The 18,025-nt window shown below is 43.3% G+C and overlaps 1 protein-coding gene across 1 annotated transcript in view; it reads left to right on the top strand.

Annotated features, from left to right (window-relative positions):
• TYRO3 (TYRO3 protein tyrosine kinase) overlaps positions 1–18,025 on the top strand; it is a 217,561-nt gene that overhangs the window by 170,001 nt on the left and 29,535 nt on the right. Inside the window, exons 15-16 of the mRNA XM_077264230.1 lie at positions 3,163–3,284; positions 4,591–4,700. Coding sequence (XP_077120345.1) covers positions 3,163–3,284; positions 4,591–4,700 — 232 coding nt within the window. The remainder of the gene's footprint in view (positions 1–3,162; positions 3,285–4,590; positions 4,701–18,025) is intronic.

The raw sequence follows: 18,025 nt of genomic DNA, 5'->3' as shown, positions 1-18,025 counted from the left end.
ATTCTGCGTTGAAAAAGTTAAACAGTGCTCCTTCTTTTCCGAGCTCTCCCGTGTGCCTAAACAGGGGTTTACCCCAACATATGGGGTATCAGCGTACTCAGGACAAATTGGACAACAACTTTTGGTGTCCAATATCTCTTGTTACCCTTGGGAAAATAAAAATTTGGGGCTAAAAAACCCATTTTGTGGGAAAAAAATATTTTTTATTTTCACGGCTCTGAATTATAAACTGTAGTGAAACATTTGGGGGTTCAAAGCTCTCACAACACAGCTAGATAAGTTCCTTGGGGGGTCTAGTTTCCAATATGGGGTCACTTGTGGGGAGTTCCTACTGTTTAGGTACATTAGGGTCTCTGCAAATGCAACGTGACTCCTGCAGACCATTCCATCTAAGTCTGCATTCCAAACGGCACTCCTTCCCTTCCAAGCTCTGCCATGCACCCAAACGGTGGTTCTCCCCCACATATGGGGTATCAGCGTACTCAGGACAAATTGGACAACAACTTTTGGGGTCCAATTTCTCCTGTTACCCTTGGGAAAATACAAAACTTGGGGCTAAAAAATAATTTTTGTGAAAAAAAAAAAAAAAAAATTATTTTCATGGCTCTGCATTATAAGCTGTAGTGAAACACTTGGGGGTTCAAAGCTCTCACAACACATCTAGATAAGTCCCTTAGGGGGTATACTTCCAAAATGGTGTCACTTGTGGGGGGTTTCAATGTTTAGGCACATCAGGGGCTCTCCAAACGCGACATGGTGTCCCATCTCAATTCCAGTCAATTTTGCATTGAAAAGTCAAACGGCGCTCCTTCCCTTCTGAGCTTTGCCATGCGCCCAAACAGTGGTTTACCCCCACATATCGGGTATCAGCATACTCAGGACAAATTGCACAACCACTTTTGGGGTCCAATTTTTTCTGTTACCCTTGGGAAAATAATAAATTGGGGGCAAAAAGATCATTTTTGTGAAAAAATTATTTTTTTATTTTTACGGCTCTGCTTTATAAACTTCTGTGAAGCACGTGGTGGGTCAAAGTGCTCACCACACATCTAGATAAGTTCCTTAGGGGGTCTACTTTCTTACTTCTGTGCCCCGGAAGTCTTGCGCATGCGTTCGCATTTTTCTTTACGTTCTATGCCGCCTTGCATGGCAATAGTGATTTTATGCTTTGACCACAGTTGCGCAAAACATACTGCACACGAGCTAGAGGCCAATCCAATGCGCACGCACCGAAACTGTATGGGATCTGTGCTATTCACAGATCTCGTTACGTCGAGAACGCCGAGGAGCGGGGGGAGAAACAGTGAATAAGCCCCGCCCATCGGACTGGACCGTGGTAATTTACATAGGAAAACGGAGAGATTACAAAGGTATTTTCTCAGCAAAGGTGGGGAATCGAGGGATATGAAAGGTACTGCTGTAATGCAGAGCTCATGCACAATTTCAGACCTTGACCTGGCTCTCATCCTTCTTCATCACAGTGATATCCCTTTGAAAACTTATTAAAACTCGATAATGAGACATTTGATTACGTCTGCTAAAGCTTGCATTCCTTTGATATGGAAAAGTGATACAGCCCCGACAATCTGTCTGGTTTTCCAAAATTAAGAAGATCATGTCAATGGAGGAGCTCACCTCCACCAACAATAATTCCCATGATAAATTTTACAGAACATGGTTCTATTGGCTGGAGTTTAGATCTTCCTCTTATTACCTTGACCTTATAGGGGAAACGAAGCCCCCTCTTTCGGAGCCTCTGTGACGCTCCCCTCTCCCTTCTTCCCCCTCCCCCTTTGTCATGTGTGTATTTTTGGTTTTGGTCCATCTTCTTATCTTGCTTTTTTTTTTCTTATCCCCCTCGCTCATCTACATTAATATGTAATGTAAGTTTGAGCCACCTACGCTCGTAATCACACGTTGAACCAATGGACAACCAGTGACTCTACCTTGGATTGTGTTGACCTTTCTTTATCTTGTTTTAAATTTGTGCAAATATTGTTTATTTTCACGTGGCCTTGTTTGTCTCACTATTTATGCCTCTGTTTGTATTTGTATTCACTTTTGCATAACTTAATAAAGATAAAATTTATAAAAAAAAAAAAAAAAAACACAAAGCGTTTCGGTTATGAACAGCCTTCATTAGGTGTAAGGTGAAATCTGGGCATTGGAAAAGGGAGAGTAGGTGAGCTTTGATATCACCTGTTGTGAATGGTAGATCCTGTTATCTACTGTATATAGAGGTGTTATCAGACATTGTATAGGAGGAGGAGGTGAGCTGTGACATCACCTATTGTGAATGGTGGATCCTGTGTTATCTACTGCATATAGAGGTGTTATCAGACATTGTACAGGAGGAGGTGAGCTTTGATATCACCTATTGTGAATGGTGGATCCTATATCTACTGTATATAGAGGTGTTATTAGTCATTGTACAGGAGGAGGTGAGCTGTGACATCACCTATTGTGAATGGTGGATCCTGTGTTATCTACTGTATATAGAGGTGTTATCAGTTATTGTACAGAAGGAGGAGGTGAGCTGTGACATCACCTATTGTGAATGGTGGATCCTGTATTATCTACTGTATATAGAGGTGTTATCCTCTTATCCTCCATTATAATCCTGTCTGTGATGATGGTGAAACTCCTGAAAAATGTGTAGGCTTATTATCTCTTGGCCATTTAAAAAAAATAAATAAATAAATAAATACATTTAAGGGTATGCACTCATGATGTCTTTTTCAGGCAGGTACAATATGAAACCCAGCCGGAATAAAGCACTAAAATGATTGAACATATGCACTGCAATGTCAAAACGACTTGCTGTTCATATATTTAGTCTTTTCATGCCTCTTTTAACCACTTCAGGCTTCAAAAGACCTGCCTTGGAATCCACTCACTATATTATACATACAAGTTAAAAAAAAAAAAAAAAAAAAGCCACAAAGAATTGCATGAAGGATATTGAAAAAGTTGTATCAAAGAAAAACACCGCTGGTTTTTCCTCAAGTGCTTCCGCAGCGTATTCTGATGATACTTTCTGCCCTGTAGTCCTCTATGGCGCCTACTTGGTCGAGAGACTGTGATTAGCTTTGTTGATTGTGCTTTGTCTCAAAAGACTTGTGTTCTCCAATTTTCCTTTTAAATCTATTTTTTTCACCTTAGGTGTGAGTTTAAGAAGTCGTACCAAGGGAAGACTTCCAGTTCCAATGGTGATCTTGCCATTTATGAAGCATGGTGATCTGCACACCTTCCTACTGATGTCCCGCATCGGGGAAGAGCCTATTGTAAGTCTATGAAGAGTCTTCATATTTATGGTCCAGTTTGTTCTTGGTTATACATTGTGGATTTATTGTGATGGTGAATCTCAAGATATTGGTGACTTAGATACTCCGGGTCTACCACCTAGAATTTTACTCGGGGAGCGAACACCACCTGCATTATTTGCATCTACAATGAACATGATATAACATCCGAGCACATTCAGGACATCAACATTTCTGTATCCCATCAAGTATCTATCTGTAATTTCGAGTAGTGGCACAGAAAAAAAACACTTGTGTGTATCATGTCTTATCCAATACGGATGTTTATGGGATAAGGCGCCATCCACACAATTCCTCAGTTTCTCTGGAGTGACTGGTGGCTGACCACCATACATCTATTCACATACACTTTTGGATTTTATCTTCCCAGCATAACTCCATCATGCATTGGCGGACACAGTAAAAAAAAAAAAGGGCCCCGTTCAAGAACAAGAATATTTTCCAAGTACTGTCCCATGTTTTCCACAGACCCACAGACTTGCATTGCTGATTTTGATCCAGCATTAGGATCAAAATCAGACACGTCACCAATTTTTTTTGTACTCAAGCACTCGTCTGATATAATCAATCATGTGTACAAGTCCTAAATATAGTTTTATAAAAGTTATTGTTCACTTGTTTATCTACTACAAACACAGAAACATATGAATATATGCTCGCAAAAAGCTGGGCAATTTGTTAACTTTCATAGGAAATTAGACATGCTTAGAAATGTTAATATACCGTAAATATATTTTATTTTCTATCACATAAACTAGCCTTGACACGGTGATGTTACCGTTTTAAGTAAATCTTCTTTTACTAATTATTGACCATTTATGAAAAGTGTGGAAAAATCTTGGCTTGCCGACTGCACAGAACTGCAAAAAAAAATATTATTTTTTTAGTAAATGGGTATTTTTTTAGAGCAATATCCAGTCCATGTACTAAATGGATGCAGGTCTGCAATACTAAAAGCGTGAGTGTGCGGATAGATCATGTAAATTGGGAAGAGGTGAGGGCGTTGGGAGAATTGGCAGTGGAAATAAATATATATATATATATTTTATATGTTGAACTGAGATACACACTATGGAATAAATATAAAATATCAGGTTGTGCTATAAAATCTAACAAAGCAATTGACTAATTCTCTTGAAATTGGCAGTAACGATCTGTCTTGACTCTCTGCATCACTTTTTAGAATTATATTCGTAAGCTGACATGTGCATTGTATAAAGGTCTCCGTTTTTTGCGCACTCAGTCTGCCGTGTATATTTCTTCACAGACTCTGCCAATCCAAACCTTAGTCCGTTTCATGATTGACATCTGTAGTGGGATGGAATATCTGAGTTCCAAAAGTTTTATACATCGGGATCTTGCCACCCGCAACTGCATGTGAGTATCCACGTTCAAGGTGATCGGGATGGTAGAAGCTGGAAGCTACAGGTCTAGTTTGCATGTTGTGTCAAGCATTTTATACAAGAGCGAACATCGATTAACTTTTATTTGGGAAATAAATGCACTGTGAATGAACTGAATTTTTATTACATGATATTCTGTGTTCTAAAATAGCAGATGTAGAACAGAAATGGGGTTAGCAGATAAAGATAGAAATACCGGTAGATCAGGAAAACCAGATGTTTGCACTTTCAAACCTGTAGATGTGATTTTTAAATCAGGTTATTAGGTCATAAGTTTCATCCCATTCCGCAAATCTCAGTTCGAGGAAAAATTATGTATTTTTTTCTCTATGCCAATATTATAAAATAATAGATTTACCAATCACTTCTTGTTATTAAAATTAGTGCAAATTGCTTGTAATTCTGCAATATAAAATAACTGCTAGTGGTGCATTCAGAACTAATGTACTAATTTATTCCCCTGCAGGGCTGATAGCATATGGGGTTTGGCAGTAAAACCATTTGCCACAGGATAAAAATATAATATTTTTTTTGCCTGAAGCAGAGTAGTTGTAAGGACCATATTTCCTGAAATGCGGAGTACCATAAGGCACCATATGGCAGCTGATCTGTACACGTTTAGATTGATGTTGTTCGATGCATATGTATGAGGCTGTGCTGCTTTATTGAATAAGTCAGTTTCTAATACAGAAGCAATTTAGGAGCCTTGTGACCATAAATCCTTATTCTGTTACATAGAGGTAAGATTACTTTTGTCCAATTTCCATGGTGTCGAGATATGTGCATATGAAAGATATAACTTGGATGGGAAATGAAGCACAAATGTCATTTCATAAGACACCAATCTCTTGTCTGAGACACGTTGGCAGAGGGATACATGCCATGCTGATCACTAGAACAGCAAATGTTCGATGAAGAGCAAGAGAGAGAGAGGAAATTAGCTGCTCCTAAGTCATTAACCCTCATTTGTGACTGCCCGAAGCCGTGCAGTGCAAAGAGCCCCAGCATAAACCGTGCACCTGAACCCACAGCCATGTCCAGACCAGACTAGTCAATTATCCTGGGCTATTGTCCAGTCCTGAGCCATCCTCTGTCTTACTAGAACAAGGGAAGATTCATAAAGCAGCTGTTAGGTTCACTGTGTGAAATCCGCTTGTACAGAAGGTAGGTGAAGGACATGGGAAATGGGTAGTAGAGGTACTGGAAGCTGCAGGCAGACAGCAGAGGTACTGGAAGCTGCAGGCAGACAGCAGAGGTACTGGAAGCTGCAGGCAGAGAGCAGAGGTACTGGAAGCTGCAGGCAGAGAGCAGAGGTCCTGGAAGCTGCAGGCAGAGAGCAGAGGTACTGGAAGTCGCAGGCAAACACAAAACGTCCTGGAAGACTGTAAACAGAACTGTGCACTGACGAACTAAAAGTCTTTAGAGCAAGACACATTTGCAGGTATGTGTCTGGGTGAGTCTTATATAGGCCCAGACAGATGATAACATGGGATCACACCAGGCCATCTGCAAAGCCTGACTTGGGGCACAACAGAGTTTAGCTGACCTGGATGAGGAAAGCAAAGCACGGATCTGGGACAGGTGAGTAACAACGGCACTGAGTAAATCTATGTGTTGAACAAATTCCTTCCCGCAACTGATAAATTAATTCACTATTTCATTAGGTAAATGGTACACTCTATTAGGCTTTAACAGCATTTTGGATTATTACTAGCAATCAGTGAAAAGATCCATGATTTCCAGAGGCTGAATGAATATGTTATAAGGTTACAAAACCGTGAAGGAACTTAAACGTTATGTTCCCCCAATACAAAATCTCAGAGAGCCCTCATCTATCACTGATCTTTAATAAAGACCAACACTAAATTACCTTGTTGGCCCCTCCCCAGTCTACAGGGCGCTGGTGTAACTTGAACCCCTTACACCCCTGTTAAACAACATAAGTAATAATACATTTTAAAAAGGAGTCTGTAAATATTGTACTCCTTTACTAAATAACTACATATTCTGCAGTGTTGTTCGCAGCCTGTGATGACTCAAAATTTCATTTCACATTGGAGTTTGCAGACTAATTTTTCCATCTTTTATATGCACACGCAGATGGGCCAATTTTTTTGAAAACCAAATTACCAATCCGATTGCGTTCAGAATTTGGCTTTCAAAGAAAACAGATAAATACACAGCGAGAGCACACACATCCAATGCCGGTGTTACTAGAGGACCCTTCTGGGCAATTCATACAGGTCTATTTTTATATATTGTTAAACTAAGATCTGTTCAGATCAGGTGTAAATGCTTTGTGCAGATAGCTAGGATTTCATAAGGAGAATATAGACTTATTGTACGTCCTAGCCACGCACCGATTACTATTTTGAGATCTCCTGGAATGGACCGAACACCTTCAAGGGTCTCGATCTGTTCTAGCATCCCAGAGTGGGGAGTTGGGTAGAATGGCTAGTAGGAACCAGGTAGCAAAGCCGTGTTTGGTCTCATCCTCATCCCTTTCTGTTATAAACAGGAACCATGATGTAGTGCCAGATCTGACACATGACCAACACCAATGACACTCATTGGCCCTCATCATCTTACAATAGGGATATCTGATTCCGTTATTATGTCTGTCATTTCAAGCGTTATTTTTCCACTACAAAAACTTACTATCGTATTTCAGCACAGCTTCTATTCTGCACATATTTTCTTTTCTTGTATTTTCCTCCTTGTCTATAACCTCTCAGTCGCAGATCTGTGTATAAACCCCTTTTCTCCATCTCTGCTACTGACTCAAAGGCCTCATTCATATGTACGATTTTTCATACGAGTAATATCCGTGGTTGTAATTATGGGAGCATTTAATGGCAGCTTACAATCCTCCTGAAAAAAGTGTACCTGTAACAGGACACCTGGCTCAGCAAGTGGTCCAGCCACACTACCTAGTATCCAAACACCCACATGACAGCAGTTTCCATTCCAACTGTTCGATATTCCTAAGTCTGGTTATTTTTTAAAGACTCTGACGATAGCCTCAAACAGGCCATTTGTAGCACCTGCCATGCCTGCTTCAGCAGGGGTAGCAAAACTACCAGCCTGACCACCGCCAGCATGATCAGGCATATGGCAGCAAAGCACCTGACTTTGTGGGCCGAACCCCAGGCTACAGGAACACTGTCTACTGGTGACACCACTGCTTCTTCCACTGTTTTGCGTACAAGCCAATCCCCAGTCCATGGTGCATGTGAAGATGCCTCGTGCCCTGCACCTGTTGTTGCCCACAGTCAACTAGCACCATCATCAAGCCCGTCCATATCCTTGTCCCAGTGTAGCCTTCAGTTTTCTATACCGCAGTCATTGGAACGCAAGCGGAAATACAAAGCCAACGCCCCACAGACCACAGTACTAAATTCTCACATTTCTCGTCTGCTTGCGCTCAAAATGTTGCCTTTTAGACTCATTGAGATGGAAGCTTTCCACAACCTTATGGCGGCGGCCATCCCAAGGTACTCAGTTCTCAGTCGCCACTCTTTCTCCCGGTGTGCCGTACCGGCATTACACCTGCACGTGTCCCACAACATTACCCCTGCCCTCAACAATGCTGTTACTGGGAAAGTCCACCTAACCACGAACACGTGGACAAGTGCATGTGGGCAGGGACGGTACATCTCACTGACAGCACACTGGGTTAACATAGTGGAAGCCGGGACTCAGTGAGACCTTGCGATGGAACACATCCTCGCGATGCCGAGGATTGCAGGCCCTACGTCAATCAGGGTTGTCCCCACAGTCTACGGCTCCTGCACCTCCTCTACCGTCCTCCTCTTCAGCCTCCATCTCTGAAATGAGCACATCGGTCAGAAGCTGGAAGCACTGCCTCAGCCAAGCGACCACAGGCTGTGCTGAAGCTAATCTGCTTAGGTGATAAACCGCACAATGCTGAAGAGTTGTAGACAGCTCTGAAAGAGCAATCAGATTTTTGGCTGACACCGCTGAACATACAGCCAGGCATGGTCGTGTCTGACAATGGCCGGAACCTGGTGGCGGCTCTGAGGCAAGGTGAGCTCACACGTACCTTGCCTGGGCCATGTGCTTAACCTCGTCATTCAACGTTTTCTCAAAAGCTACCCGGAGCTGCCGGATCTGCTATTGAAAGTATGTCGCCTATCTGCCCATTTTAGAAATTCAGCTACAGCTTCAGCTGCCCTTGCTGTGCTTCAGCAGTGTTTGCAGCTTCCGGCTCACAGACTGGTGTGTGATGTCCCCACGCCCTGGAACTCTACACTGCATATGTTGGAATGGATTTGAGAGCAGAAGAGGGCAGTTGTTGACTACCAGCATCAACAAATTTTACCTCTATACAAGTCACTAGTTCGACCACACTTAGAATACTGTGCACAGTTCTGGTCTCCGGTGTATAAGAAAGACATAGCTGAACTGGAGCGGGTGCAGAGAAGAGCGACCAAGGTTATTAGAGGACTGGGGGGTCTGCAATACCAAGATAGGTTATTACACTTCGGGCTATTTAGTTTGGAAAAACGAAGGCTAAGGGGTGATCTTATGTTAATGTATAAATATATGAGGGGACAGTACAAAGACCTTTCTGATGATCTTTTTATTGGTTAAATATATTTTTATTAAAGAGAAGAGAATTTTACAAGAAAAACAGTAGTTGAAAACTACGTCAATGATCAAAGTACTTTTTCTTATAATATACAATTCGAGAAGAGTAACACAAAAAAACACTCATTCACAAACCTTGCATAAATCTTACAAAAAAGAGAGAAAAAAAAAAAAATTAGAGGGAGTAAACCCTCAAGAATGACTACGGTATCTTTAACATATAAGCAATGACTCCTTGCCCCCGCAACAGGCGAGGACTTTCATTACCGTAAATAAAGTAAAGCATACCTAAAATCAGTTCGCCCATGTCCCCTAAAGCGAGACATGCACGCAGATGGTATCATTATAAAAGTAACTGGTAAATCATGGTACAGACCTATCACACCGAGCTGGTGGAAGGTGAACAGCTCACCCAGGGGGGAGATAGAAAGAAGAAAAAATAGAGGGGGGAGCCCAATTAGGTGGGGCTCAAGAAAAGAAATTTAAAATGAGAACATGAAAAGAAAGGAAGAGTAGCTTAGTAATCGACTTTTGAATAGACAGGTGTATTCAGGTAAACCGGTCAGGGAAACGAGCAGAATCTTTAAATAGAATCCATTCAGTCCAGGTACCTAAGAAGGAGACCCTTGTCTGTGAAAGGTCTGCTTCAATTTCCTCCATCCTAAAGATGGTTTCAAATTCTGAAAACCACTCCACAACATCGGGGGGAACCGGGTCTCGCCATCGGCGGGGGATGACCGTTCTAGCAGCTGCTAGGCAAAATTTAAGGATGTCCTTTTTTTGGGATCTCACCGAACCGGGAATCATGGAGAGCAATGCCATCTCCGGAGTACCAGTGATGTGCTTGCCTGTGATCAAACCATAATTTCGGAACACTTGGTCCCAGAATGTTCTAATCAAGGGGCAGTCCCACCAGATATGCAAAAGGGAGCCAATGCCATTTCCACACCTCCAGCAGCAGTTTGAAATTGAGGGAGAAAATTTGTGTAACCTGTCAGGTGTGAGGTACCACCTATATTGCAGTTTATACCCCTTCTCCGAGGCCTCACTGGAACTCGGGAGTTTATGGTTCATCAGGAAGCAACGCTCCCAATCTCTGATGATCTTTTTAATCATAGACCGGTGACAGGGACAAGGGGGCATCCTCTACGTCTGGAGGAAAAAAGGTTTAAGCATAATAACAGACGCGGATTCTTTACTGTAAGAGCAGTGAGACTATGGAACTCTCTGCCGTATGATGTTGTAATGAGTGAGTCATTACTTAAATTTAAGAGGGGACTGGATACCTTCCTGGAAAAGTATAATGTTACAGGGTATATATATTAGATTCTTTGATAGGGCGTTGATCCAGGGAACTAGTCTGATTGCTGTATGTGGGGTCGGGAAGGAATTTTTTTCCCCATGGTGGAGCTTACTCTTACCACATGGGGTTTTTTTTGCCTTCCCCTGGATCAACATGTTAGGGCATGTTAGGCTATGGGTTGAACTAGATGGACTTAGTCTTCCTTCAACCTTAATAACTATGTTACTATGTTACTAAGGCCGTCGTTATTCAGTTCTGACTCCACACATAAGACCTCAGGAGTGGACATGGATGTCAGACATATTTACCATCCTCCACAACTTTGAGGACTGCAACAAGATGGTGAGCGGCGATGACGCCATAATTAGCATCACCATCCCGCTTCTCTGTGGTCTGAAAATCTCTCTGCTCACAATGAAAGAGGATGCATTGCAGGCGGAGCACGAGGACACGGTGCAAGAAACCATACAGGGTGATTACACTCAGCCCAGCCTCATGTCGTCCCAATGTGGATTGGTAGCCAATGAGGAAGAGGAGGAGGAAGAACAGGAGCTACTTTCATATGCTATAGACGGTACTACAAGCACGACTGTCATACCATCTGTTCAGTGTGGATGGCCTGAGGACAGTGAGGAGGAGGAGGAGCAGAGCATGGTCAGTTATCCTGTTGGTGAGGACACAGAAGTCTTGCCTGTTAGCAGTCTGGCACGCATGACTGACTTTTTGTTGCTCTGCATTTCCCATGACCCTTGCATTATTAAAACTTTCAGTGACACTCATTACTGGTTGGTGACACTTCTAGACCCACGCTACAAGGAGAACTTTCAATCTCTTCTTCCAGAGGCAGACAGGTGTACTAAAATGTTGCAGTACCAGAGGGCCCTTGTAGCGGAATTATTTAAAAAATTCCCATCTAAGAACACTAGCAGCAGACGTCAGAGTTTGTTGTACAACCAAGGAGTACAGGCGAGAGAGACAGAAGTAAAATCCAGCACAGGCAGGGGTACAATGGCAAAGTTCTGGGACATTTTTCTCAGACCCTCCTATTGCGCCGGCACAGAGGCAAGGGGTGCTGTCACAAGAAGTGCAATGTTTGGGAAGATGCTGAGGGAGTACCTTGCTGATCATACAAACGTCCTCCATGCCTTTTAATTATTGGGTATCCAAGCTGGAAACGTGGCATGAACTGGCTCTCTACGCCTTGGAGGTAATGGCGCCCAGCTGCTAGCGTTCTGTTAGAGCAGATTTTTAGTGCCACTTGTGGAATTATAACTGATAAGCGCACCCGCCTGTCAACTGAAAATGCTGACAGGCTGACTCTTATACAAATGAACAAGGGCTCGATTGGGCAAGACTTCTGTACACCACCAAATGAAAACAGCGAAACATAACCTCAAATACATTGTCTTTTTGGGGGAGGTGTATTCTCATGCTCCTCTTCACAACCACACATGGGTATACGCTTCTTGATTTTGTCTATTTGGTGTTATCCTCCTCCTTATCCTCATCCTCATCATCCACAACCACTAGAACACCAGGGTTAACGTATGCCGTGATGCAAAAGTCACTTTATTTTTTGGCAAGGGTGTTTATGATGCCCGTAAATAATTATAGGAAAAAAAAGTTTGTTAGCCCATACACAAGTATACGTGAACGCTCCTTTAAATTGGAAATGGAGACATATGAGGACATCCTCCACGTCTCTTCAGGCACCACCACTAGAACACGAGGGTGAAAGGATTCCGTGATACAACAGTCACTACATTTTTGGGCAATGGTGTTATGATGCCAGTAAATACTTACCAAAAATAAAAAAATTTTACCCCCCAGGGGGAAATGTTTGTCAGCCCATACACTTAGTGTATGGGCATTCAAAATGTAGGAGACCCGCTCCTTTAAATTGGGAACAGTCACTCTATTTTTTGGCAAGGGTGTTTATGATGCCCGTAAATAATAATAATAATAATAATAAAAAAAAGTACACCCCCAGGGTGAAATGTTTGTTAGCCCATACACTTAGTGTATGGGCATTCCAAGTATAGGTGAAGCGCTCCTTTTTAATGTGACAATTTTTTTAAGAGACACTCCTCCACGTTTCTTTCAAGGGGGATTGTGGTGTATGTGCAGCACCCCAGAGTCCTGGTCGTTGCAGTACTGATGCTCCGCCGCTAAGGGGGGCTATGGTACGTCTGATGGCACTGAAGGAGTTCACCTGACCAGGTATCACAGACACCAATACACTTCACAGTCTGGCCTCCAGGGGGAGCTAAGGGTGCTATGTATTAGGCCACTCCTCACAATCTGGTAAAACTGGGGGTTGGATAGGAAGTTAGTTAGAAGCTGACTGGGTTGGAACCAGGCAACATCCTGTGGCAGAGGGTGTTGCAGCGGAAGATTCAGGGGGGTCCCTGTCAGGGGTGGGATCCTGACAGAGGCCTAGCCAACTGAGAGAACGTTACGGGACCGCGCCTGCACCTGATCGCGGCGGTACCCTAAGAAAGGACAAGAAGCGAGGTTTATTGTGCTGAGTGAGAAACGAGATCAACGCAACAAGGAGAAACACCAGTAGGAGTCGTGCTGTAAGACGAGGCAACATCCTACTGAGGCGCGCAGCCGGTGGCCGGAACGCCGAGGAAGTATAGAGCTCCAGGCCTAACTTCAAACCTACGGCAGGACAGTCAGTTATAGGCGGGCTGTCTCACCCATATCACCTAAGAAGACATAGGGGGCAACAACAGGAGAGGGGCGACACTAGGGTCCAGGAAGAGCTCCGAGCCTACCCGTCATACGGGTGCGTCCTAGCCATATCATCTGGGGGATGAAGAAGAACATCATAATCGAGTTGTGAGGGAACTTCAGAAACAGACACAACAGTTGTGGGGACTATCCCGTAAGCACAGCAGGGGAGGACCACAACACACAAGCGCTAGAAGGTAGGCACAGATTTCCACCTGCAAAGGGAACTCTGGAGGTGCCATCGGACCGGCCGGACTCCCACAGCCCGGTTAACCGTATTCCGGACTGAGGATCCTGAAGCCTTCAGTAAAGAGGTAAAGAGACTGCAACCTGGTGTCCTCGTTATTTACTGCGACCTGCACCGCACCACTACAGCATCACCACCCACACCTTTCATTGGGCGCCCCTCAGCAGGGTCACGGACCGGGTCTAGCCACCGTGACAACCCCAGAGCAGAGACTCAGAGGCCCGGTACCGGGTACTCCTCGGCCCTGCGGCAGTGGGGGCGCTACATATGCAAATTACGGCCAGGCCTTGCATTCACTAATAATGTGAACTTTTTGTTTCATGTAGCTATCCAGTACGTGGTTTGAAAGGGTTATTGGGGTGCATTTAACATTGGTGCGAGGTAGGCCTTGCATTCAATGCATAAGCAAACAGTATGGGACCCACACTCTCTTCTAATGGGAACAATTTTGTCATGAGGCCGTAAAGTACATCTGCTGAAAGGTTTATTGGGGTGCATGTAACTTTGGGACAGGACATGCCTTGCATTCAATGCATAAGCAAACAGTATGGGACGCACACTCTCTTCTAATGGGAACAATTTTGTCATGAGTCGGTAAAGTATATCTGCTGAAAGGGTTATTGGGGTGCATGTAACTTTGGGGCAGGGCAGGCCTTGCAATCAATGCAACATTTTTTCAGGAAGCCCTCCTGTACGTCTAGAGAAAGGGGTATTGGAGTGCGTCATAATTTTTGGCAGCCCAGCCAATCACTGCATAGGCAATAACTGTATAGGAGACCCACTGTTTAATGGCCCTTTAAGAGCATTAATGCCGTCTTATGCCCCCCGAAAAATAGGCTCTGTGACTTTGAGTCCCTCCTTCATAAGTGACATAAGATGTGTCTCCTTATGTGTCACACTCCAGTGAATGCATTTGTATTGGTTGAAAGCAATGTTAAAATTGAAAAACACATCAAAAACGCTGCATGTGAACATAGCCCAAGTGGTGGAGGAACATTTTTGGTTGGGGTTAGTTATTTTGCTTTATATAATTCATTACCCTGGAAAAAATGTTCCTTAACATATTTCCCTGCAAAATCCATTTTGCTGTCGTTTTTGTATGTTTTTTGGTGCGCCTGTAAAAATGGTGTGAAACTCTGACAACATTGTTTACAGCTGTGACTTAAAAGTCAGAAATGCTTCCAGGGGCGATCCCCATGATGTTCCCGTGTCATTTGAGCAGTGTTTCCATTATTTTAAGACTTTTTAGACCTTAAAAGGACCCTTGGGCTGGATCGCAATAAAAATGCTCGGGTTTCCCATAGACTTACATTGGGCTCGGTGCTTGGGTCAGCATGACCTGCAATAGAATATGCAGAGGAACCTAGGAGCCGCATGAAGGTTCATGTGCACTCGATCTTCATCGGGCTGGTAGTTGACAATGCGATGATAGATGAGTATAAAAACATTGGAATCATGTATTAACTGCTACAGGCAGGCTATGTAAATGTATACCATGGGAGATCTTCGTATGGAAGGAGGCATGGTTTCATTGCAGTTATGCGTATGAGAGACGCACTTTGAAGAATATACATCCTGTGTTTCTGAATGGGCATATTGTTACTTATATGTACTACCACTAAGATTAAGCACACAAACTAAGATGATTGTCTGTACATAGGGGGAGTATTAAAAGGTCAGTCCCTAGACATCATGTGTTGAATGTATATATACTACCACTAAGAGATTAAGCATAGAAACTAAGATGACTGCCTGTACATATGGGGAGTATTAAAAGGTTAGACATCATGTTTTGAATGTATGTATAGTGGGTATAAATAGTTGGATACCAGACAGGGACTGAAGTACAGAGGGTCAAAGTGACTGAGTATATCAGGAGAATTGAGGGGTATATCTCATGTTTCTGTACACCCCATACTGGTTAAAAACAACTTGTACCATCCATTAAGAATTTTGGACTGGTGATTGTGGTAGTGAGAGCATCTTTTGTGGTTTTATGCATGTTTATTTTGTTGTTGGCGTCTGCACTAGCACCTTGTTTTCACTTTGTTAGCACTTTTTTAAAAAAAAAAAAAGATTCTAGTAAAAGTTAAGTTTTATGACCAATATATTGAAAAACCTGCTGTTCTATATAAGTAATTATCCTGGTTTTTGCAAGAAGAAGAGCTTCGCTTGTGATTGGGTCGAGTACCCAAGTATTCCAATTTGCTCAACCCGAGCAATGAGCACCCGAGCATTTTAGTGCTCGCTCATCACTAATTATGACCCATCTTAAAATTTTGAGTTTTTAGCCACTAAGATGCAAGAGGAGAGGGTTTAGATCCAGCCCTGGGGGCAGGGGAGGAGTTATCCCAGGGGGTTAAATGCTTGTGTAAAGCATGACCTTTTGCTTTTTTACCGGGGAGGTCACGACAACATATTGTGTGGGGAGAAGTCAGAGAAAAGAGGGGACCACCAGCCCCTGCTCCATAAGCCAGACATTTCATCTGACTGGTAACTGACTCTTATCGTCTGCATATTTTCTACTACCACTATTTGTATTTGCATATCTGGCCATTGTACATGTATAACCATTGTGCATATAGTTTTTTGTCTAGTGTGCCCTTAAGGCGCTTAATTATATAGTTTAACCTTGGGTTGCTCTTTTATCTCAATCCATAAATCCACATGTCCATGTTCTCGGCTGAATTTTCCATGATATCGGGGCTGGTTTCTGTACCGATATCATTCTGTTAATGGAGCAGGCTTATATTTAACGAGGAACTGGTGACAGTCCTACTGAGCCGACCAGGCACTATTTCACTGGTGCTAGGGAAAGCGGCCTCTCAGCCTTTCAGGGTTGTGAGCGAGTGTGGTGAAAAGTCAGTGACTGCATGGACCACATCCTCTCCCCATGCCTCCCGTGGCCCGAGTGGACGGGGGTGTCCGTGTAAAACTGTACCAAGCTGACCTTGCATGTCCTTATGGGGTGCAAAACGTCATGTTGGTGCAAGTGCGAAGACCATACCGCGTGATCCCTCCAATGTAATCGTGACATCAGGCGCTGTGGCAAGGTGCGGTTTTTGTCACATGTGGTGGCAGCGTTAGGATTCTGCGTGATCTCTCTGGTGCCATCCTTCACAGTGGTTTTCACAGATGGCACTCATACCTGTTATAATTTATGGGGCCATTCACATATCTGTGAGTTTTTGCACAGTGAACTGTCCTTGAAACATTGCAGAGATATGTCCAATTTTGATCTGAAGGTCGGCAATGCAAGTCTATTGGTCTGTGGAAAAATGGGACTGCACTCAGATAACTCAAGAGTGTGATCTAATTTTCATGAACTGTCAGAAAGGAGAAGGTGCAGAAACTTTTTTTTTCCTCTCCACGTAAGAGAAAAACTGATAATACTTGGACCAAACTCTGATTAAAGTCTGATCCAAAAAATCATCTGTCTTTTTTTCTCATACTTGAAAAAATCGAAGTCTGAATTTGACCTAATACTGGAGTACATGTGTCGACTGTGGCCATTAAATAAAAGCTTATCGACAGTCATTTAATGGAGAAGGACATCAAGGTTGGAAGAATAGAAAGAACAAGGCGAAGAAGAAGACCAGCAACCTGATGGCTTGATACTATCAAGATAATGGCAGAGAAGACCCTAGTGGACCTATCTAGGCTTCCACAAGGTATATCTTCCTACATATCATTCATCCATCAAGTCACCATGGCTCGAGAGTGAGACGAAGGCCGTTTAAAATAAACAATAAATTAGGCCAATCGCACTTCCATTGAAAGCAGGAAGGAGAGAGCTGTCAGAACCAGGAACAGGAACTTCTCAAAGGAAATGCAGGAGGTTGTAGTGCTGATGTCCTAAACATTTGAGCCTGCGAGTTTGGAGTAAGGTGGAAGAAAAGGCTACTCTACCCAGGATAAAGGAGATTCAGTAGTCGCCCACAATTTGAGCCATTAGCCAAAATTTGTTCCAAAGTGCTGCCTAGCAAGGATGTTGCTATGGAGGCTGGAGAACTTTGTCTATCTATATAAACGTCTAAGGGTAACTTCCGTCTGTCTGTCCTTCTGCCTGTCTGTCACGGATATTCATTGGTCGCGGGCCTCGCGGCCTCTGTCTGTCATGTAATCCAAGTCGCTGATTGGTCGTGGCAAAACAGCCACGACCAATCAGCGACGGGCACAGTCCGGCGGAAAAATGGCTGCTCCTTCCTCCCCGCAGTCAGTGCCCACTCCATACTCCCCTCCAGTCTGCCCTCACACAGGGTTAATGGCAGCGGTAACGGACCGCGTTATGCTGTGGTGTAATGCACTTCATTACCGCTGCTATTAACCCTGTGTGACCAACTTTTTAATATTCATGCTGCCTATGCAGCATGAATAGTAAAACGATCTAATGTTAAAAATA

Source organism: Ranitomeya variabilis, chromosome 1 (genome assembly GCF_051348905.1).
Source record: "Ranitomeya variabilis isolate aRanVar5 chromosome 1, aRanVar5.hap1, whole genome shotgun sequence".
Classification (NCBI taxonomy): Eukaryota; Metazoa; Chordata; class Amphibia; order Anura; family Dendrobatidae; genus Ranitomeya; species Ranitomeya variabilis.
This window is presented reverse-complemented; position numbering and strand designations above follow the sequence as displayed.